The sequence below is a fragment of the Corvus kubaryi genome, unplaced genomic scaffold (genome assembly GCF_017639235.1).
Source record: "Corvus kubaryi isolate FWS band 111438036 unplaced genomic scaffold, C.kubaryi_AGA036_p1.0 37357, whole genome shotgun sequence".
NCBI classification, from domain to species: Eukaryota; Metazoa; Chordata; class Aves; order Passeriformes; family Corvidae; genus Corvus; species Corvus kubaryi.
The window spans coordinates 15,428,485-15,453,367 of NW_024581117.1; the positions used below are offsets into that span (position 1 = coordinate 15,428,485).

Here is a 24,883-nt window from a genome sequence, read left to right on the forward strand (position 1 = left end):
TAAAAGAACCAGATGACTGCAGCTGTGCAGTTGAACACAGCAGTGTGAAATACTGCACTGAAACAGAGGCATGGCAGCTCTTTTCTGCTTCTGCCTTGTAGCAGTTTCTCCTTCGGAAGGGCACCGCGTTCATCAGGATCAGGCACAAAAGCCTTAGAGACTCACTAAAGCACCAGTTTTATAAATCTAAACAAAAGTGCATGGTGTGTCCTGCATACACTTCAAAGGAGAAAGAAATTACAAATGGATCTTTAAATCTGTTCTAAAAACCAAGAGTGTAGAAAACAAGTCATACATTCACTCTTTCCAAAACCAACCCTTCACAGCCACCATCTCCACTTCAATCACTATTTCCTTAAACAGACCCTTAGGGGAAATGAAACAAACAGATTTAAGCTAGTTTTAAAGCTACACCCTAAATACCTAAAAGTTATACTGTGTGGCCAGCCTTGGAGAAGTGCCTCATGTCGTGGGTACCACTCAGCTCTGTGTGAGCACATGCCCTGTCTGCACCAGTCTGCACTGCTTTCCATGGCCAGCTGTGCTGCCCCCTGCCTCAGCACGCAGGAGATGGAGACCTCAACACTCCTATTCATGCCTGCCCACTCTTCAGCCTTAAACACAGTCCTGGGACAAGAAATCCCCCCACTGTTGTGAGGCCGTTGGGGACACTGAAGGCACGGCGGGCAGTGCATCCATTTCCTGCCCAGGCATGTTGGGCAGCTCGCAATTAAACCTTCTGCTGCAAAGCTTTTGAATATTTTTCTATCAATTTCTACAAGCTAGTTTTTGAGCAGCTCTACTTACAGACTACCACTGTGACTTCCAGAAGAAATGTTAATTTAATATGCTATGCTAGTACTTCTCTTACAACAGTAAGAGCAAAGAAAAAGCTTTATAATGCAGAAGAGATCTGGATTTAGCAATTAAACCTTCATTTGTATTTCATTTAACAATATGAGAATTCTGCCAACGTCTTCAGAAGGCTTTTAATATATCTGCATTAATGCACAGCCCATAAGCCACCAGTGCTTTCATTTACTAAGCACTCCAGTGCAGCTACAGTTGCTGCATTAGCTGGCACATGGGGAACACGTTCCCTTGGTGTGACTAGATTCTCCTGTCACCTTCAAGGAAATAAAACAGAAGCAGCTCCAAATTTCAACTTCAGAAGAGCTGGAATACATTACACTTGTTGCTAATCAGAAGCAGATAATCTTTCAAACATACATTCAGTGACCCAACATTACTGTTCAGAGAAGCAAGAGTAGAACATGAAGGAATTTCTATGTGAAAAAAAGAACCTTTCAAAATACAGGGATGATTGTAACCCATTTATTTTTTTTTGCTTTAAAAATTACTTGGAATGTAAAACAGAATGATGCAGCATTCCCTTTAAAGCAGAAAGGAATAATGACAGTTCTATCAGTCAGCTACATGTCCAGAGTCTCTGAGCAAGCCAAACCATTAAGTTAAAAAAAAAATCTGAGGGAGAGCTTTGCTCAGAAAAACGCTTATGAGGTTTATATTGCCTCATTATACAAACATAAAATCAAGGATGCATAATATGAAGATTAGCTCAAAGTATGTGTTCCCTGTCAACAGTGCAATAGAACTTCATCCTGCTTGCAGAGATGCAGGAACAAACCTGCTGTACAGCAGCTCTGCACGCAGACACAATCTGCATTTTGTTGTCACAGCTAGGATTGCCCAAATCGTGCAGATTTTCCAGAACAGTCTCTTAAAATTGATTCCTTATTACCAACCCCTCTTCTGTCAGCTTCCCATACATTTATGAGTGATAATGATTTCCTGGCCTGAGTCACAAACTTATTCTTTTAAAACATTTTACATCGGTATGCAAGCCAAACTGACTACCTTCTTGAGCAGTCAGGAAACTTGAGTCCTCCCACATGACTCACCCAGATAACACTAATAAAATAACAGCCCTTTTTTTTTATGTCTGGAATTAAACAGCAAGATAGAGCAATTACTTTATTGATCAACAATACTGAAAACAATAATACAAATGAAAATTTTATTTATTTGGCATTAGAATCCACCCTCCCAACATTGCAAGATCAGCAATGAAAGTACAGAGCAAATTATTTGTTTTGAAGAATTTTCCCACATCTAGAATTAGTCAGGGCTCATGTCTCCTTCAAATGAGTTTTAAGTTGTCATAAAGAAGAAGAAGCTTCAGGGCCAGACTGTGATCCCTCACTTATATTGGCTAATGATAACCAGAGGTGTTTCCTTAAACTCCTATGAGCGCTGGTCTCCACAGGAGCTAAGGACACCGTTGTCTGAGTTGAAAAACACAGAAGACTGGGAATATAATAGAAAAAAATAACCTTTTAGCACCAACCGAGCTCTTGCACATTGAAGTCTTTCCAACTGCCTGGAGAACACAGTCTAAGGAAGAGCGTTTCATGGAGGGGAACCAGTGTGTGTCAGCCAGCAGCACCTGTGCTGGGACAGCAGAGACCCCCAGGAGATGTACAAAGACTTGGCACTTGAAAAGGGTTCTCTTAGGTAACACTCTGAGGTCTGTCATGTACCTGTGAGCACTGCTAATGATTCCCTTCTCCAGAGGGAATCTGTACTTAGTCTGACAAAGCACCAGTGAGGCTTTGATACCTTTTTTGTTCTAGGAAAAGATGAAGACAGATCATTTAGCTATTCTCCCTGTGCCTGGGACACTGTTCTAAAAACATTTTCTAGAAAATCAGCTCTTAAGCCCTGGGCTGTGCCTGAGATAGGTAACCGGAGAGAGACAGTCTGTTGGGCGGCTTTGGCACAGTGTTTTTTATTAAATCCGTTATTTTCCAAGCAGGCAGAGCTATGAATTAAAGTTTATCACCACTGTTCCAACTCAGTGTCTCAACTATCCAGTTACTCACTCTCTTTTTCAAACAACATGGTTTGTTTCATCCAGCTGATGAAATGTTTCATTTTCAGCATAACAAAAAGTAACCACATTTCTCAGTGCTTTTGGTTTGCAAGTTTGTTCTTAACTACATCAGCTTTCAAAAGCAACTGTGGAGCAAAGCTACTCTCTAAAGTTTCCTGGTGACAGCAACGCTTCTGGCTGCAAACTACAGCACCAGTGAGACACAGGCATAAATCCTGAGGAGCAACAGGGGAGCTGCCAGGGGTCATGATGAGGAGAAAGGTGGGAATGAGCAGTGCCAGGAGGCTTAGAGCATCGGGGCAAGTTCCAGGGAAAGAGGACTGAGCCTTCAGCCAGACCCTGCTGCTGACACAAGGCAATCCGAAGTTTATGTAGTGTCTGCAAGGCCTTCAGGAAAATTAGCAGGGTAGATAATGAGAGAGAAACTCTTATCAAGGAGGAGAATTTACTGTTCTTTTCCACTCCAGCTTCACAGTTACTTTAAACTGACCTAATTACAGACTGTTGAAAAAGATGGTCTGGATTTTCTCTCCTTCCCTTACTAGACCTGGTACTGAGCACACTGAGCAGGATTTGGGGTTTCACACAGGGTTGTGATCCAATCGAAAAGTAATTTTTCTGCTTTTTTAAATTCTTAACAAGTTACTGCTAGGCTGGATCAGTTCCTTCCTTTGGCTCAGCCCAAGCACCTCAAGGGAACATTAGATTAAATGAGGTATGAAACCCCATCTGAAGAAGAACTCGGCTCCACTAGAGAGACAGAAACACCCTTGGTCCTGGGCAGGCCTCCACCTTTACAGCAGCTCCCTGTGGTTCTGAACAAGTCCCACCCACTGCTGCTTTCCAAGCACTTCCATCCTGCTCAGGTTTTTCCCACAGCAGGAGGCTCCAAGACAGAAAGGCCCTGTGTGCCCACCAGACTGCAAATAAGCAGTTCCAACGTATGCAATGTGTAGTGATGACAGATCTCAGGCTTCCAGTAACATGACACAGCTTAGCAAGATGTCAGGAAAGAACATTTGGCTATCAGTATTCCATAACTAGCCAATCTGGAAAAAGCTGTTCGAGTTCTAGAAATCTGTCACTTTTCTATTTTCAGTTCTTTATCTCATTATTTTATATAAATGTTCAGAACAGACTTCATACTTCTAAGATCTAAAATGGTTGTCTTTGTGGTTTCGGACTAGCAGACCACAAACTTCACAGATACAAATGGTCAGAAATTAATCTGTGTGATAAATGAAAAGAGGGATCAAATGGCAGCAGCTCCAGTTCTGCAAGTCAATTAGTAGTCATTCGAAAAATTAAGTAAGAATATCTTTATAAGCAGAATTGCCATTCACATTTGTCTGCAAATAAGCAATTTATTTATTATCAGCTCCTGCTCAGACAAGCCACCTTAGAAGCTCCTCTTTGATGTTTCTCAATGACACTCAGTAGTTCCAAGAACTGCCTCTTGGCAGTTCTCTAGGCCCTTGTCCTTACTTAGCTGCTCAAAAGCCACTCCTTCTTTAGGAAGAAATCCTTCCTTGTGAGGGTGGGTTGGCCCTGGCCCAGCTGTGGCTGCCCTGGATCCCTGGAATTGTCCCAGTCCAGGCTGGATGGCACTTGGAGCAGCCTGGGGTAGTGGAAGGTGCCCCTGTGGATATGCCACTGAATACTGAAAGCTCATCCTTGCAGACAAAGGTTTAGGAACTTAAGGCCAATTTTGCAGAGTTTATCTAGTCATTTCCTAAGCCACAATTCTGACAGCTTATTACCTTCCTTGTATTTGCCAAGAACACTGAAATAACTGAAAATATTTCAGCATTTTCTTGGATCATTGTTGCCATGAATATACCACACTATTCAGGTGCACTCAAACCTAGCTTGGGCTCCTCAGTACTCTCACCATTTATTAGAAGAGAAAGTATTTTATCCTGTAGGCATAGAACACTTACAAAGCTTGCATGAAAGATAATTCTTCACTTTGTGAATTCCAGCACAATTTACTGTAGGATGATGAATAATAGAAATAATTATAGCACATTAGTTAATCTCATCTAAACCAGCTTCTTGGGCTTCACAGAGAACAAATGAAAAAGTTCTAGATGATTATTTAACAAAATGGTTTTTGAGATCGACAACATACAGTCCCTAACATAGCTGCTTTACTGAAAAGTGGAATCAGGTTACTCTTAAGAGAAGAAAAAGTAGTATTTTCCCATATTTCTAAACTACCAGGAATTATTCTTCCCCTTTTCATTACCTATTAAAATAAAGGTGAAGTTAGTGACTCAAAGAAAACTAATGCTGTAAATTATTGACCTCCATAGGTCTGAAATGATGGCTGGTACCACTGAATCCTTGAAACATGGTTGGAAGAAGTAAGTGGAAAAGTTTTCTACACTACTGTAGAATTTTCTAGTGGTGTGTGCACCTCGTGAAGTCTTAAATATCCGCCCGACAGTATAGACAGAAGTGATTTACAGCAAACAAGTTCTGTTCAAAAGTAGCTTGCACTGAGCTGACTGATCTTCATTTAGCGTGATTACTTAGCCATGAATTAAAATAAGAACTCTCTGCCTTTTCAATGTGAAACTCAATTTATCCCAGAGTGTCTTTTACACTTGATGAAAAAGGAAAAGATCATTTCTTTCTGGTTTTTTATGTAATGTAACCACCGTTAACACATATTTGCTGCAACGTTTCATTACCAAGGTTAACATGCAGAATGGAATATCCTAGCAGTATGTTTATTGAAAACAGAACTTTTTAAATGTCACTGAGTTGAAAGAGATAATTGGAATGAGTGAAAAATTCATTTGTTCCTTCTCCCTGAGGACAAAGCCATTGTTTTCTTCAGTGGGAAATGAAGAGGGAAGTAGGGAAACAGGTTTGCACACAAGGATGTATAGAGGCCTAATTTAAAAAAATAAAGCAGAACAGTTAATTCCATTAACCTCTGCCAAAAAGCAGCTTAGGTAGGATTCTTACAAATCTTCAGCTTCACAGAAACCCAGAGCTTCTGAGAAGGCTGGATGAGAAACCTTGGACTGCTTGTAAACAGTGTATTCCCCAGTGGAGCTCTCAGCAGCCTAAATGCACCCCTGGGGAGCCTGTAATTGACTGTGCTGCTGCCAGGGGCTGAATAACCAAACAAAGGAGCAGACGTGGGCATAGTTACATTTATCACGCTCCAAAATTCTGTGCTGTCATATTTGCCCAATTAGTAAGTAAATGAGCACACAGTGTAATCTCCCCATGCAGAGATGAAAGCAGAGCAGCAGTACCTATTGGTAAGGAAGGCAGGCACACGCTCACACTGCTGCCCAAAGGTCACACAATTCTTACACCAACCACCACAAGAGAAAGGCAAACAAAATGAACCTCATAAACATGTTTGAAAAGTGCTTTGGATTTATCATGCAAGCAAGCCTTTTGTTCATACAAAAAGGAGTGAGACTTCTTAATTCTAAAATGTTACTAAGTTTAAGCAGTACAAGCCAGCATAGCGTTAAGAGGTTTTTATTGATAACATGCTGATTAACCATCAACCAGAAAACATGGCCAACCAGAAAAAAACCCCGATCTTGTAACATACCACAATAAATGCAATTGACTTCAGTGGGAATCCTGGATAAAATCTAATACAGTAGACAGTTCAAGCTGTAAGCCTAAAGAAATAGTCTTCCTGCTATTTAATTGAGAAAACTGGTCTCACTCTGAAGTAACTTCCATGAAAGTTAATAAAAGACTTGCCAGTGTTTTGCCAAGGGAATTGAGCTTTGTTTCACTGTCAGAAGCCATTAGTCCTCTCTCTCTGTGTTTTCTAATGCACCAGGGAAGGGTGGTGGGCAAAGAAGAGAGAGTAATTCTGATTAACCAAAGGAAATAACTGTCCGAGAAGCTGATTCCCATAACAAGTATCTCTGAAATTCTCTGATCCTCACTAATAATTCACCCTGAAGAATTTTAAAATATCTGAGAACAGGTCAGAACAAAGGGTTAGTGATACCAAAACTACCTAATCCATGGTGCATGACTATTATGGATATGGATCATTAAAATGCTTATGCATGAGACATTGTAATCTTTGTTACTTAATTACATTTCAGTAGAACTGTGGATGAATGGGAGCATCTTCTTTAAAATTCTGCCCCTCTGTTCAAATTAGCCTGGCACACTTCCATTTAGGAGAAAAAAACTTCAAGAAAACCTGAAAATAATGCTGATGGGAATGATTATATAAAAAATGGAATTGGGGGAGGAAAGAACAGAGACCAGGGTTACCTTCAAATTGGATAAGCAATTAATATTGCCTCCAGGATATTTTATATAAAGCACAAGAGGTCTAGCAGAATTATTTCACTCAACTGTTGTGAGCTGATACTCCATACTCAGTTGAAGATATTGCATTTTACACAAAAGAAAGAAAAAGATAAAATAATGTAGAGAAAAGAAAATTAGAAGAAATATTGTTAAAAAATTACCTATGATGTGTTGAATTAGTTGAATTTGGAAAAGATTGACAGAAAGCACACAACAATCTCCCACTTGACAAAAATCTGTGGTAAAAGGAGTAATAATCAACATTATTAATAACAAATGGGGGGGGAGGGGTGGAACCAAGGGAAAAAAATCTGATAATTTGCAACCAAGATTAGGCCGGGTAACAAAAAGTTGTTCTTCAAACTCCATCTGCAGTTTTCTCTTCAGCCTTCTCCCACAGAATAGCCTTTAGTGCCTCCCCTCCCCCGGGAAGAAAGGCTGCTCTGTAGGAAGACTCCTGTGTACAAGGACACTGCTGGGCACTGGAGCAAACATGATCTGCAGCTCAGAGCAGCCTTCATTTGGTTCCACCCAAGCTTCTGAGTTGCCAGATGTTGGCAAAGAATACATAAGCTTCTTACAAGCCACAAATAAACCCCACAATTTATCCGAGGTTCTGCACAACTTTAATACTTCCTATATTAGGCTATCAAAATATGAAGTGTTCTTAGGCTAAAGCAATGCAATGGATTACAAATTTGTCAGTGTAAGTAGGAAACCAGGCTTAAAAACAAACTACACACAGATTTGCACATGATACAAACAGTGTGTTCTATAAATGATACATACAGAGGAAGGTGGGGGATTGCCAAAAGATTAGCAGATGAGGTGCACAGTGAGGTTCCAGGACCAAGGAATGACAACATGTCCTAGAAGTTTCTCTGCCCTGGATCAAACAGTGAAATCAACATGTATTCCAGTAAAGAGAGATTCTAAACCACTAAATATAGAAACTACAAATCACAGATTCAGCACAATGAGTAATAAAGATGCCTCAGAAATATAGGAAAAACAGAAGTAGCCAGATATGATGTCATGAAGCTCATTTAAAATCTACCTAAAGCTAATTACAACAGGCCAGGTTCAAGCACCTTTCAGGATAAATCAAGTCTATGTGCTCATTGAAGGGTAAAGAAACATAGTGAAGGGATAACACGGGTTCCCAGTTCCTTACATCTCCCAGAAACCGGGAATCAATTCAGCTTTTCGAGGCACATCCTTCTCTATAGAAATGGCAGTGGTGTATTTCAAGGCAGCTCAGTTAGGAGGCTCTGGTATGGCATGGAATTGGGCAGCAGTGAGTGAACACAGTACCCAGTGTTTTAGGCATGCAGAATTGTTCAGAGTTGACTGTGACCTTTTATTGTGTGTAAATACATGTGGCTGGAAGGTATTTAGCTTCTGGAAGCTACAAAAAGATAACATTTAGGACAAGTATAGCACGTAGTTGTGGAGTCCAGCTTGATAGCTCACATGTTAAAGAGAAAGGAAAAAAACAAACCAAAACAAAAGAATTGGTTAACTCATCAGGGAGTTCTGAGGTATAAAACATTTTCATGAAGCAACTAAAACTTACAATAACCTTGCCTTTTTTCCATGTCAGCCCCTCAAATCCCAAAAGCAGATGGAATTGGACTTGCCTCTCACATCCCCAATGTACAGCACAGGCTCCAGACATAATGGGCAGATTTAAAACCTGATCCTTACAATGGAAATGGAGCTAAGGATTGCCATTTAACAAAACCTTTCTGATGTTCTCACCTTTCTTCCACCTGCTGCCAGTCAGCAAATTAATTCAGCAAGCAGATTGTGTAAAGGCAACAGATTACATGAGTTTAGTTTTCCTCCCTTGTGCCATATACTCTTTCTGCTGCCAGCTGGTTGGAAATGCCACCTAGGCAGTCCTGGTGAAATCATGGAACTTGACAGCACTTTGGATTGCAAAAGTTGCAGAACATGAATATAATATATGATTAGAAATATCGAAACTGTGAAAGAAAATACAGATGGATTTTCAGAACCAGAGATTTATACAAGTCTATCTGATTAAAGGAAACGTGAATATACAGTGTTTGTCTGAATGAACCACGGCTCTGCAGCACATGGACAGGACAGCCCATCATCTCATCCATGGGACCTTGACAGTTCTTAAGGCATTCCAGCAGCATTCCATGTCACTCTTGCACAGCCCAAAGGTGTAAGAAATGCTCTGAGAAGAACCGTATTTGTTGTAGTGCTTGTATGTAAATCATACAATGCTTAATAGCTGTTCTTCGCCTGGACAATTAGGCAGATAGGGCAAGTCATTTGGGGGTTCTCCTGTATCAAGATAAAACTCCAGTTCTCCACTTGCCCATACCATGAGGCAGTGCAGCTAAAACTGCTATAAGTGTCTTACTTATGACTGAATTGTTCCACTTCTTGGTCTTTGCCTAAATTTTCACTTTGCAAGCCAACAGCCACAGGTCTTGCTACAACCAAACTCTGTTTCATGTAATAGAGAAACTGCAGTAGAGAACTGATCTCTATCAGTCCTGCAGGTCTCTCTCCTGTACCTAAACGAGAAGAAAAGGGTAGGCCTGGCTAATCCCAGTTCAGCTGCTGCTGAGACTCTGCCAAATCTCCAGAAGAAGTGGCCACTGGAAAGCTCACATCCCACAGAAGGGTATTGTGTCTGTGCAGGGTTCCTACCCAGAGCAGAAGTTGATAGGGCAGCCAGGCTATGCCTGAATAAAACACGCAGGTTAAAGCAGCAGCAGCAGCAAACCTAAATGCTCCAAGCTTTGTGGTCTCCCTCTGCTTAGAAGCCTGCTAGGATGCAAGCTGGGGAAAAGGGGTGCATCCCCATGGGGAGGTGAAGCCACCCCCATCATGAGGGACTTTGTTAGTGCAAGTAGATGAAATAGCTGTGTGCCAGCGTACCAAAGGGGACTAGCAAAGGAGGTGCTTACAGAGCAGGGCAGCTACAAAGGTTTACTCAAGAGACAAAGTATCTGCAGCTCTTCTCTTCACATTTGTTTCCAAAAATGTGTTCTTGGGGTCTTCTCCCAACAGGTGAGAGAGACAGATACGATCAGTATGATAATGTGTCTTGCAGCACTGAGACCATATTAGCCAATCTGTGAGCAGATCTGAACTAAAGAATAATGGCACAGATTTTACAAGCCAGAAAACAAAGCACTGTCAGTCAGGTGTGTTCCATGTGCATGGAAGGCATGCAGAAAGAGGCCAGAGAATGTCAGAAGATACCATCTCCTGAGAACCCTTCCCCTATGTTTGACATACCCTTGTACCTTCAAACACTGAAAGCCCCCAACAAAGCTTCTCTACAGCCTCCAAAGGTGTTCCTTCTTCCCTCATGTGATTTAAAAGCATACTGAAACTACCTCATTCTCGTGACAGGCGTACTTATCCTGAGCCTCAATGTGCTGCACTCAGACAAAGGACACCAGTACTCACACACAGTGCTCACACAGTGCTCACACACAGTGCTCACACACCTTCCCAAGAGCTGTGCCCCTCTCAGCAACAGATTCCGGCCAAACTGCCTTCCCAGAGGCAATCCCACAGCAGACGGGATCGGCACCAACAGCTGCCACCTTTGTGCAAACATCCCTTGGCACAGAGCACATGCCCAGTCACTAACTTTGCAGACAGGTTTGCTTTCCTTTACTAACTGTGCCACAGGAATCCCAGTTCAGGAAAGGTACAACATTTCCCAGTATATTATAGGGAACCAATGTCCCCTTCTATTTTGCATACAATTCATTGCTTTGGACTTGAAAAATAAACACATGCATTAAGATTGATTTTTCTTGTAATTACACAGCATGCCTCTTTCTAACTTTATCAGACATTTATCACATTTTTAGCTGCAGGTTACTTAGGAAAGGTCTTACTCTGCTGCCATTATTATTGTCAAGCAGTTCAATCAAATTTAATGGCATGATTTGTCTAATAGGATACTACCCAACATGAGAAAGAATGGATAAATCCAGCTCCCAGTCAGGTTTCTGTCTTGTTCCAGCTGGAATTTTGCTTCTGCTAACCACACACACATTGCATGGTAATTTTCTCCCCTCCTTCCCCTGTGCTAGCTTTTCAAGTGGTTCTTAATTAGCTCTGGTTTATTTATGAAAGCATATTTTGCTAGACTTTCCCCAAGAGCTTTCATAAACTGCTATATTAAGCTTGTATTTACTTATCATGTTTCCTGTAATGCTTCCAAAAAGGAGGAGGAGAGGGGAGATCATTTAGAGGGGCAGAGCTGTGTTTGGGCTCTGAAGGCTACTGCTACTTACAGTCCATCTCTTAAGCCTAATTTCCTTTGGAAATTGTGGGGTTTTTTCAAGTGTCTGTTTGTGCAAATGCCCATTTGTCTCCTTTCTCATTAGTTTTTAGGCAACTAGCCTATTTTGGCCTAATTTAGTAGAAGGCAAAGCTCTTAAAAATATGAAATTCTTATGAATTCTGTGACCAGAACATGAGAGAGAGCTTGTATGAAACACTCCCATGAACACCAAACATCTGGCAATGCTTTTTGCACACACACTTCAGTAGTGGTCCTTCTGTGCCCATCTGTCTCCTTTCCTGTCACTTTTAACCAGCTGACCTGTTCTAGCCCAGTTTGACCTCTATCTTTTCAAGACACAGCTGAATTTTATCTTGGAAAGATAGAAGGTGGCAGAGCAATTTGTGTCACTAAAACTGTAAGTTCTACAGGACAGGCAAATGAACATGAAGCTTAAAAACTTTGAATTTTCACATTGCTTGCCATTAAAGCACTTAGAAATTAAATGAAACTAAATTGACTAAAAAATTGAGCTGTGAAAATAATTTCTGTCTTTTTTAGATCCTGGAAAATTTTAGAAGCTGACTAGGAATAGGCTAAAAGTGGGAAAAAAATAAAAGACGATTCAATATTTCTCAATTTTAAAAACATTCCTTTTTTTTTTTTTTCATTGAACAAAGATGTTAATGCAAAAAAATTTTTAAAGGAAATATGCTTACTAAAATACAGCTTTTAAATTGACACAATTAAAAAGGGTCGTGTAATTAGATGGCACTTCTATTCCACAGTGCCAATGTTCTGTTTAACTGAATGGAGTAAATAAGCTTTCCCCTATTTTTCTGACCTTTTATCCATTGTCTGCCATGAATAAAACATATTTCTGAGAGACACCAGGGTTTTCTAAACAAATATCAATGTTTTCCACTTCTGTCTTCCGGGCAGACTACCCACTGCTTCAAAAGAAACCTCCTGCATCTGTAGCCTTCAGCTGTAGTTTTGTTTCAGGATATATTAAAGTTAGAAGCTATGGCAGACACAGATAGAAATAGAATAAATATGTATTTAAAAAAAAAAATCCACAAGTGCTGCCTCAAAGATTTTCATTTAAGTTCACTGAAGTTAAAAAAAAACAACAGCATTGAACCAAGTAGGATTCCACCCAAGTGGTCACATTACTGGATTCTGGTGGCTGAAGGCTTATTTGAAGACTTTGTGTCTCTCAGTGAGTGAACCACTTGACATCTCTGAGAACCACTTCATAGGAAACAGTGGCATAAACACAGAAGCTTGGAGGGAAAGAATGGATACATAATCTAGGCACAGGCTTGAAATGTACTCCCATGACTCTTTCCAAAGTCCTGAGAAAGTTATCTGACTTCTTTCCTTCAACTTCCCCCTCTATAAAAAGGGAATATTAATATTTAACGACTTTGAAGGATATGATGAACATTAAGGCTCACTTGTAAACTGCTTGAAGGCTAAAAACACTATCTAAAGGCTAAGTATCATCCCCATCATCAGAAATTCATGGTGTATCCTTTCCTCCTCCGTATATATGAAGGCAGGAAATTATCTTACCAAGGAGATTGATGGCACCTGGAAATTGTAGGCAGCCACCCTCTAAATTACTGTGCATGAGTCACTTTAAAGTATTACAGTTCTTTCCTCAGTGGGGCTGTATTGGCTCAAGCATATATCGTCAGAAACTGATTCTGGAGATGTGTGTGAGAGAGAAGTTGTTCCTGAAGATGACCTGTAGCTGGTACAAAAAGCACCTGGGGCGAACTTCCCAGTGATGGAAGAGCTGCTGGCTGTATTTCAGGATCCCCATCCCAAAACATGTAGTTCAGATCACATCAGAGAGAAGCTGTGCTGATGTATTACACCACCTGCAGCACCAACAAAGCTGGATCCTGACCTAAATTCAGCCCTGATACACTGTGCTGCTGCATCTCTCCATTCCTTTTTTTCCCCCATAGGGAAAAAACCCCACAAAAAACAGTCAAGAAATACAACTTATGTTCAAGGTACCCTAATACATCAGATAAGGAACTGCCCAGAAAAAAAGATATTTTAATCAAAAGCAACTTTAGAATAAGAACTGTTTCTGGCTCTTTCCAACAATTCACAGCAAGTTTAAATATTCCCAGCAAGTTTGAATTAAGATTGTTTCCTTGATGCTCGGGGAGCTCTGCTGCTAAACAGGGGATGAAGATCAGTGATTTAAACTCTAAGAAATAAATAAAGCAACACCTGAGATATCCGAAGATGAACCTCCACTGAAATTTCTTTCATAGCTGTATCTTTTTTTTATGGTCTGTATCTGTTAGTCTCTGCAGGAAGTAACTTCCCTCTGTTAATTCTGTCCCAGGCACAGTATGAGCCCTTTGGGTTTGATCTCATGGAAGTGAAATAATACTGAGTGACATTCTATGGAGCAGTGACAGCAGGTTCATTGACGTTTAGAAAACTACACCAGCATACCTGAGCTATCTTGACACCCACCCTGTGTGCCCAAACTCTCATTCATTACTCTGGAATCCACCATGAGACAATTAAGGGTTTGCCCAAAGGCCAAGGATCTTTAGTTAAAAATACTTGTCATTCACAACCTCAAAATGTGGTCAAATGCATCTCAAGAGCAAAATACTAAAACTGAAACATCCAAATCTGAATTTTTTTTCTTACTTCACCTCATAAGGCTGCAAAGTGCCTCAGATCTTCGTTTTAGACTTTAAGTCTGGCACTTTGACTTCAAGGATTAAATTTAAACTGCTAGGATACATCATCTTCTGAAGGCACTCAGCAAGCTCAACAGTATTTCGTGGACTGAAAAACTTTTCTTCAATTTTCATGTTCTTGTTTCTAGACTTAGGGAGTCCAACTCTTTCAATCCTTCCTCACAGGTATTATTGTCTAGGCCTCTTACTTCTCCAGTGTGTTTATATCCTAACAGTGCTGCCCAAACCCAATACAGTATTTCCTTCTCATAACTAAGGAGTGCCCAAACTGCCCTTGTGCTAAGCAGGAGTTATTATAAATTTTTCAGCAATATCTGTTACCTTTGTAAAAACAGAGACGAATCTCCCATCTCCTGAGATTTTGTTGTGTGCGTATTTTCCCAGCATACAATGGTGATAAAAGTGAATTATACGTTACTAAATAAAAAATAATCCAAATCTTGCTCTCTTGGCTGTGAGGAAAAGACTGAAAATCTGAAATGAGCGGACAGTAAAGACTCCAAAATTGAGGTTAAAAATAAAAGTAACTTTTAAAAAGATTTAATTACTTCTAAATTCCTCATCTCCATTTTCCATGCCTTCTACTGTGATTTTGGACAGTCCTGTTCATGACTTCTGACCAATTCTGAAAAATTGCCAGAGCTTCATATAAGAATCAAAGCAAAAGGCAGGCCTGAAAATTCATTTCTCTGCTGCATTTAGGATAACAAGATGTCTACTGAGCTGGTGTTCTCCCAGCACTGGAGTAATGGAAATCATAAGTAACTCAATCCCTACTATGAATTTTATCATTTGATTCTTAACATCACTTTGCATTTCCCGTTTCCAAAGAAAAACAAATACTGTCACACACAGCTCGTTAAGAAGTGTGCTAGGCTGGTATTTTCAGCTTTACACATCATGATTGATGTTGGGAAGAATACTCTGGAAAAACTGAAGCTGAAAATCTCATTTGGATTAAGTTCTTTCCCATGATCTCTAAAAATGAAAAAATGGTTTAAGGCCAGAGAAAGCAATTTCCATGAGTATTTTTACTGGGCACAAAAGACATGTGAAGTTCTGTCTTCAGGAGATGCAATTCTTCAATTTAACATTGATTTTGACTTGATAATTTCAGGGGTGACATGAGAAAAGTAATGTAAGAAAATAGAGACATATGGAATCATGCCAGTAGAAGTTAAAGGCTCAAAACACTTCTCAAGAGCACAAGGTTAAGAAAACCTTTCTATTCATCTTATTTAACACTGCATAGAAAGAGGTGCCAACTTATTCCTAGCAAGCTTTTTTCTTCAGTTGTGCTTGTTTCTACAGGCGAGAAAAATCAAACATATTTTAAACCAACAGACAACTCAGTATAAAAAGACTGCAAAAAAAGTGAGGAACCGCTTAATTCTCAACCTGTCACAGACAAGCATAAGTTTTATTTCTGTCAGGAAAAAAGAAAGCAAAATGTTGCTGAAGGAATGGTAAAGCACCCTTTCACCTTTTATGTTCCCAAGTGTATCCAGTGCAAGGCCTCCAAACCCTTTACAGGGAGTCTTAAGTCAGGCACTCCTTCCCAGGCAGCTTGTTTTGCCAGAAGAGACACTTTTGTGTTTGTCATATGAGACTCGTGACAAACTCATGTTGGAGCTCTGAATAACCTGCCAGGGTGTTCTCCGTGGTGCAAAACAAACAGCAGAACTCAAACACCCAAGGCATTAACCTTGGCCACTGAGAGCCCGGTTCCAAGCATCCCTCTCCTACATCACATCTTAGATACACCTGCACTTGCAGTATTTTTTCCAGTTGTTCTCATTCCAGCTAGCTCTTTATTTTATTTTATTGGAGCATGACAACCACCTCAGCACATCCTGCACTTCCGCAGTGCTGCTTTCACAGGAATGTTCATGTTCTGTTCCAGGCCATTCCCCTTGTGCTGTACACATTAGCTTTGGGGTCTCAGTGCACGAGAACACATCAGCCCAAAATCCTCACTAAGCTCCAGAGCAGTTTTATAAAGATGTGAATAATTAATGACTGATAACAACCCCCAGTTCATCAGGAAATCAAACAGCACTGTCCAAAGGTCAGTGTTAACATCTGTAACTGAGAGATGAGTGACCTGAGTTCTAGAAAGGGAAGTCCCAGAGATGCCCAAGCCATTGGCAGAGGCAGGTGACAGCAGTCAGGTTTCCTGCATCTCATACCCTCGGCACTGGACAAAACTCAGAAATCCCCAGGTTTCCTGACCCTTTGTACACCCAGGCAATGATGTAAAAAAGGAAATGTGTCAATTCAAGCAAACTGTTTACTGTTCAGAATAATCAACTAAAAGTAGTAATCTGAACTGCTGCTTTCTTTGGTTAGTTGAGATTTTATAGCTAAGGTTTCAGGATTATGTAGGTATAGGTAGCTTGTCATATCAATCATTAAACACAAAACCAGCTTATTGGCAATAATAGCACCTTTGAAGTGAGAGTTTGAAAGACTCCATACTGGAAGCCTATCTCTAGTAGAAGCACAGCTTTGGTGCAGAGAAAATGTGGATATAAACCATGTTCTTTATGAAACTGAAGCACTGATACTAATGAACAAAGCCAGGCAGGCCTCCTTCACACATCCCCATAAAGCTCTGGGAATGCTCAGGAGTCCCAACCCCTGACGTTGTGGCATGTGCTTTCCCAGAGTGCTTCTCTAGTGGATCTTAAATGTTTCACCATTCCTGAATAAATTCTTACTGTTTAAGATGTTTCTTAAGACTGCTGCCGATCTAGGAAAGTAAAAATGGAAGAAAACTACAGGAAACTATTTCAGCCTCAGTAATGCTGCCAGACTTCCACTAGCACCTTTCTTAGGCACTGAATAGTAGGGCCAACAGGAGGCTGTGCAAGTCAGGAGCATTAACTCTGGTTAAACCTCTGTGTCCATTTAGTCTAGGTAGTACCACCTAGCAACAGGGCTTTTTCTCCCTCCCAAAGAGCACCTGAAATTGAGCATGTTTCAACAGCTGAAGCAACCTTTACACTAGGAGACTCACTAAAGGGAAGAATCCACTGGTCTTAGCCCAGTCTGCCTGCAGTTAAAGCAATCAGTGCCTTGCTGAGATCACAGGTTTTAAAGGTGTTAGATTTATGAATACAGCAAGAGACAGATACAAACATGCTGCTGGCTATCTTTACCAGATAATTCCATAACCCAGCTCTCCAGTAAATAATCTATGACTAGAGCCAAGCAAGTCCTTGCAGCAAACTCTAAAATTAAGTGATGATAAAATAAAATACAGCTTCTGTAATAGCTTTTTTTTTTCCTTCCAAAAACAGTTACTTGCATTTAGAATTATTCTTTTCTTGACCACTGCAAAACAAGTGCAGTGTAACCCCACTGAATGCAAAAAATGAGAGGCAGAAATGCTGGAAGCTCAAATGGCAGAAAGTCTTTGCTGCCTAAAGAAAATACCAGGTAAAAGACTTTACTTCCTACACTGTAAGCAGAATTAGCAGCATTTTCGAAGTCATCGATTTTATCCAGCGTTCCACAATTTTTAGCACTACTATTTCAGGCGTTTAGGAAGCTCTCTGGATTAGGGCAGGGGTCCATTAGGACTTTACATTGCCACTGGTCTGTCTTCTTTATGTCCTGAGAACACCAAAAGACTCTGAAAGCCTTGGTGAATACCTCTTACTTCCGATTCCTGACTGGATTTTACCAGTGACTCCTCTGTCTTCTCACCCAGTGCTTCTCTCATAGTAGCAATTACTAGTTTTCAGGGATTTTAAAACAATTCTGAGATTGAATAGGTATCTAACAGCATTTTCTTATAATAAAATACTGTAATTGGGTGTCTTAGTCTCCCGAGTAAACTATAGTGCCAATACAAGGAACTAATCATAATGAACTCACTAATAATGGGCCAAATCTTCAGATGCTCTAAGTGTCATCAGTGGAATTCTTACACTGGCAGAAAATTTGGCCCTACAGATTTAATAATGCATCAGCAGACACTTTTCAGCATTTTTTGGAGGCACAAATTGGAACTCATCAAGTTTCTGCCTAATGGAAGCAGCTGACAGCCAAGAAACTCACCAGAAGTACTTGAAAATTAACTTTACTCATCCCCTCTGTGCATTCTTAGCGTACTGCCTTGTCCTCCAGCTGATGGAAGCCACGCTTTTTGTGGGGGACACAGAAACCAGGGGAACAAGGGAATGGCTAAGCCAGCCAGGATTCATTTAGGACATGACAATGTGTTAAAAGCTCAGCCTTATGATACGTTTCTCACTAATGTTTCAATGGTTATACAGGAAGGATAGGTTTGATATGTCAAAATGTTATACAGCTTGTCTGTGTTCCCACTGAAGTTCATTTAAAGTGAACTTCTAAAAGGATAATTTACAGTACCTGTAATTTTCTTTCACATTCTTATTGTCCTATTCGTATCTAAACTACACTGACTCTATTTAATAAATGTAATCAGATTTACAGCTTCTTCCACTCATTTTTGTAACAAATGCTATGGAATAAGCTCAGACTTCCAATATGGAAGTTTCTCACCACCTATGTAAGAAATAGGAGGAACAGAAGACAAAATAAGCAGGTACAACTCATGGCCCATTGGTGTGATCTGACTGAGGACTACATGAGCTCCCAGACTGAGGCCGCTTCAGGCATAAAAAGATGCATCACTTCTTGATGCTATGTTAATAGTTATAATCCAACTACTTCTCATTACTTAAATAGAGTCTAAAAGAGTCATCATTTTCACACTGAATAAGTTATAGCACTTCGACCTGGTTTAATGATACAGCATCAAAGACAAGAGAGCAGTGTGAGTCAGTCAGCAGCAACAAATTTGTTGCATTTTTCAAGAAAAGCAGCAGTTCTGATTCCTGAATTCTGTCACTCCAGGGCAAATAATTTATTTTCAGTCTGATTTCCTAGAGGAAGTATCAGGTAGGGGTGAAGGATTTAGCAAAGTACAATTTACTAAAGCAGTATTCATAACTAAACTTCATCAGCCAGTCTAAAGACGCAATGCTGGCTCCTGAATCAAAGAAAATGTAGATCAGTTTTGTATGAAAAGTGCATTCCCTGTGTGTCAGCTGGTTCCCTTTCCAAGGGGCTCTATTACTGCCCTTGCCTCAAACTCGTAATACATGCATCGATAATTTCTTCTAAAATGTTATCTGAGTCTATCAAACTGACCCTGTTATCAGCTCGCTCTGACAACACTGGTGCCTTGTTGTGTTCCACAATTAACGTCCTATTTTCTAACCCTCACTTCTGTGAAGGACTTCTACTTATCAATTCTACATTCCAGCTCTGAAACTTCTTCCCTCAAAGATACACCACTTTGATGAAACAACAACCAAAAATAACCTCCTAGTTTTGATGAAGAAATGGCAATTAGCAATGAGAATTCTACGGTGGATAAAGACCTAGTTTAAAAAGAAGCAAAAATTCAGTGTTTGAAAAGAAAGTAAAGGCCTGGTGAGAGATTATAAAATCATAAATGAGAGAAGTAATTGCACAAAAAAAAAGTAAATTTATACTAATGAAATTTGATGATACACAAAGTTAGGCAGTATCATCAACAGAGGGGCACAAAGAGAGGGGAACTATTATACTGAAAGAGGGAGATGTCACAAAAGGCTGCAGTAGAAAGGAAAATATTTAAATTGATGGGAAATAATACAGTCATGCATTTAGAGACAATCTTTTATTTCCATAACCAACAGGGTTATTCACTGGAGATAACAGCAAGGGAAAAAAAAAAAAAAGAATGTATTCATCAATTCCAACCTTAATATGAAGGAGTAATGCAATATGGCTTGGAAAAAGCTAAATTCTAAACACATCAGTTAAGTCATTTTCAGTACAGAAAGAGAGGTATTATAAGAGGTACAAGTAATTTCTCCTGGATAATACATCAGGCTGTTCAGCTGTATTTGAGAAAGGGATTCAAAATGAATCTCTGATGGAGAGAACAACCTTTATGACAATCACTAGGATGGATGAAAGGAAATTAACAGCTTGGATTTTTATTATACAAAAATTAAGGACAAAGGAGAAAATTAGGTATATCTCAGTAAATAAACCCCGGAGAAAAGGCAGGTTAGTTACCTTTCAGGTAACTAAAAGGCAGCAAAATGTCTTTATATTGACCCTATTACAATGTAATCAGAAACTGAAGAATTTCTAAAGCAGGAAGATGAGGTCCTACAACAAAATTAGTAAAAGAACAGGGAAGGGAAGAAACACAAGTTTCAAGAATGAGCTAAAGCAGCAAAAAAGTGGAACCTCCAGATTTATGTTCTGTTTATCCCAAACCCCCACATTGTGTGGAACCCTTCCTGAGAGCTGCCTGGTGTGGCTCTGCATCCACACAGCCTTGATGGGATTGCACAGAGGCCCAGGGGGTTATGGCAGGAATAGAGACTGCTCTGTTAGCAACTGCAGCACGTTCAGGTGTGCAGGGAATAAAGGGGAGTCCGGCAGTGGATGAGGAGGACATCTCAGGAATACCAACTCATTCCAACACACTGCTGTGCTGAAGGGACCCCTAGAAATTATCAGTGTAGGTTCCTGAGTTGGTAGGAAGTAGTTCCAGAGCCCTTTGTATGGGAATCAAAAGCTGGATTCGGCAAAGTGACATTCCACAAGTCTTTGTCCTCAGATAAAGCATTTTTTTCCCCAGCTTATGTCTGACAGTATCTTGCACTTGGATTAACCACACAGGATTTTAGGCTAACCTACTTCCCTAGGTTTGCCTAACTTCATATTCAGCCCAAACAGCATCTCTGGTTACATGCTCTGCATTGTGGGAAAGCTCAGAGCCCTGACAGACGCTGTGCCAAACTGAGCTTCAACACATACAGGAAATGCTGACTGAGCTATTTTTAAGGCATCTCTCCTAAGATTTCAGAAGCAGAGTTCTTTGGCCACCACAAGATTTAATCAAATCTTAGGTAGCTACACAGACCTTTCTCTAGTCCCTAAGAGGTCCCCTTTGAACATAAATGAGGATTACTACCAAAAGGAGCAGAGCTAACTACAGAGCCTAGAAAACTTGTTACAGCCCTCCAGTGAGGCAGGACCTTTTGACATGTGTTATACATTTCCTTTTGCACACAGAATGCTTAAGGTCACCATTATGGTTTCTGCAGTGAATCCTCAATGATGAGAAGAGTCAGAATAGGATTTTATGGCACTACTTCTTTCATTTACCGAACTCCTTAAAGGTGAAATGTGCCCCAGGTGCCTTCTTGACTGTGTTGTTCCAGAAGTTATGCTAGTATAAGATTTGGTTTTATTCTCAGGGATTTGAGATGATGAATGACAAGCTTTAGCCCTTAAATATTCCTGAGGCAATGTGGATGCCAAATATCCCACTCTGTAATGCTTTAATACTTCTCCAGAGAACTTCAAGATTATAATAGAAGCCTGAAAGCACGGGAACTGATGACTTTCCTGAATTCACTGAGTTTTAAACTCTCTTGTTTACAGAAGGTGTTGTAGCTTTCAGACAGATCGTAGGAAATGCTCAAGGCACTTAAAGTACTCCCTTTTGAAAAAAAACAATGGCAATCAAGGAGCCACAGGAATCGTGGAGTTTATTCATTACCAGCAGCATAGTCCCTACCACCTCTCGTCTGTGCTGACCCTACACCTACTGATAGGCATTGTTCATTAACTGTGGCTGTGGACTACTGGACTGGTTGAGGAAAAATAATTTTAGTACATTTGACAAAACCCACAGTTTAAATGGTTGGGAATTTCCACCTTACCCATCTGAACATACATGTCCCAGCGCACTCAGCCAGGCCCTTCAGGAGCTTATCACGTTTGGGCTGGCTGTGTGTAGGGGTCTCAAAGCAAACCACATTCCTTCTGCAGCCAGTTGAATCAGAGGATGCACTCTGATTGAATTGTTTCAACTGCTTGGGAGTGCTCCCTCCACAAGATTAGACAAGGTCTGCCACAAAAGACAGGCAGTGCAGACTCCTGGCGCTCCTCAGCAGCTGCTTCCCCCCATGCAGTGGCTGCACTGGCTAATCCAGGTGTGCCCAGTGGTGCCTCCGAAGCTCCTCTAACAAAAGCAATACTGGCCTGAAACTTTGCCTATCAGCTCAGGCAGATCAGGGAACAGTGGAAGCTGAGGGAAGTCAATAATTAGCCATATCTCCTTCTGCCCAATGAAAGGTAAAAGTAATAGTAATTTAATCTGGTACCACATCACAAGCTCCTGTAAAGTGGGGGAGACCCTAAAATAAGATTAAAGAGTAGAAAGAAAGAGGTTATTTTCTCTCAGAGGCACCATCCTGAAAGTCAGAGCCCCTGTCCCCACATAACAGCTCTAAACTTTCCAACTGCTCTCTGCACAATAGCCCATTTTATATAAGAAACTTTCCTATTTTCAATTCTTTAACCTGTTCCACAACAGCTGTGATGACTACAAAGTATGAGAGGCTACAAAATCAGGCCACATTAATCTTCCAGTAAAATTTGACATTTGAATCAACCACATTAAATGATTTGAGTCATAACATCAACGAAGGTGCATAAATAACAGCTAATTACAATTTCCAAAATTTTCATTTGACAGAGGAAGGAAAGCTTTGTCCTTCATGTCACATCGATTACAGACTTTTTTTATAACAAAAATTAAATATACCTCAATATGCAGATGAACAGACTATCTACCACTATTGCAGAAATTTCAGAAAAGAGTTCTTTTACTGGTCATTTTCTTTGTAAAACATTGCCTCTGCAGTAAAAGAAAAGTTTTCATATGTTCTTGAGAAAAAAATCCCTCTGTGATATTTCTTGTCAAAACAGTTTCAGGCTGGTGTCAGTGGAAGCCATTGGTGGTACTGTTGCAGAAGGCAATGAAAATCCAGAGGGAGTGCTGTCCTCTGGCCAAATGATGTCACTGCCAGCCTGAGGAGATGACTTCAGAGCAGTCACTGCCATCAGAGTCTTTGGGGATGGCACCGTGACGACAGCACCACACTGCAGTCATAGTGAAGTCATAACACTCAGAAAATTTAATTGGATTGCTTGGCATCTCAGTAAATTACTCACAGAGGCCCAGCTAATCAAGGAAACTAATCAAGCATTGACTCAGCAGCACTTACTCACCAGTGCCATAAAATGATAAATAGCGACTTTCAAAGAAGATGAGGTGTGAGAAGAAGGGAAAGGTAATGAGCAAATTACTTTGTACACAACTGCTGGGAGAGACCTCCCTAACGAACAGACTCTGCATTCATCACAATTACAAACAGGCACAACCCAAAAATATGTTTATTTTGGTGGCATTTGAATTCTGAGCTCATATGCAGATCCCAAGCACTACAATACAAATAATGTCTCCCAGAACTCTGAGAAATAAGACATAAATATCTGGATGCAAATTTTCCAAATCAAGTCTATTTCTACTAATATTAAATAAATCTTTGAATTTCCTGAAACCACAATATCCAGGTACATGTCTAATGGGGGGCAGGGGAAGAAAGAATGAAAAAAAAGAGGAGATAATCAGGTAGCCATGTTTACCTTCTAAACTACTATTAACTAACACAGAGCCCTTCAAGTCGGGATTTACCTTGTTCTTACTTACACAATGCACAGATCTTGTTTTCCATCCCTTCTGGTGATAGCAATATGAAGTACAATTTTATGTATTTGTGAAATTAAGAAAAACACTACACCACCAAGATGTTCTGAAAGTGCCAAACAGGATTTCATAAACAGAGACAGTGGGCAGAGGAGAAATTTCCTCTGGATCTCTGTCTGAGGCTATTACAGAAGATCTGAGAGCAGGTACGGACAACCCTTCTGGTTTGCCATTTCACCTTTTTCAGTATGCTGCATGTCCTTGTTTGAGATTAACTGCCAACAGCAACAGCCTAGGTAAACAGAATTTTGGTGTGATGTATTATCCAGAGATGTGTGATAACTCATCTTGCTGGAGCCTTTCAAACTCACTTTCTCCCCAAAAGGCATATTCTGTTTCGCTCCTAAAAGCTCATTTGGTAGTTATTTGAAGATGTTTTTTCTAGATTTTGTTATTGCTTTATTTTTGTGTTAGACTTCACAGGCTTGGTTCTCGCCTCCTTTAAAACACAGAAATGCAAAATACTTAACACTCTGTGCTTATATGTGCACATACTCAGAACATAAATTAACAGCCATGAGTTTGCAGCTCTAGTTTTATAAAAAAGGTATGACATGAATGATGGCTTTATTAAAGGAGAGGAAAACCAAACAATTTTAGGCACAAAAATGATGCTCCTGGAATCATAAGGACTATTCTTACAGCGGCAGGGCAGCTATGCTGTGTAAATCCACGTGCTGTCCTGGCAGCTGGGTTTGTCTCTAACTTCTCCCCTTCCAGTTGCTTCTGCCTCCTGTGCCTCTGTGAGCAAGTCCAGATGAGGCCAGGCTGCAGAGCCCATAATGCTGTCAGGGCTGCAGTGGGTCAGGACAGGTTCCTGGGGGGTAAGATAATTTACAGCAGAGCAGAAGGAGGGGCACAGCCTTTCCTGAGCAACCAGCTCCCCAAAAACACAAGCAAGGCAAGGCCAAGCTCCCTCCCACAGCCGCACAGCACAAACTCTGCCGAGAGCAGCAGCCATGGCCACA

The 24,883-nt window shown here is 40.5% G+C and overlaps 2 protein-coding genes across 6 annotated transcripts in view; one reads left to right on the top strand and one right to left on the bottom strand.

Annotated features, from left to right (window-relative positions):
• CTNNA3 (catenin alpha 3) overlaps positions 1-24,883 on the bottom strand; it is a 432,189-nt gene that overhangs the window by 270,291 nt on the left and 137,015 nt on the right. The window lies entirely within an intron of this gene.
• The window catches only part of LRRTM3 (leucine rich repeat transmembrane neuronal 3), a 77,373-nt gene that overhangs the window by 24,557 nt on the left and 27,933 nt on the right, over positions 1-24,883 (top strand). The window contains exon 3 of one of the 3 annotated variants that reach the window (XM_042033405.1): positions 5,230-5,280. The exons of the other annotated variants lie outside the window; for them this stretch is intronic. Coding sequence (XP_041889339.1) covers positions 5,230-5,235 — 6 coding nt within the window. The 3' untranslated portion in view covers positions 5,236-5,280. The remainder of the gene's footprint in view (positions 1-5,229; positions 5,281-24,883) is intronic. 3 annotated transcript variants of the gene reach the window in all.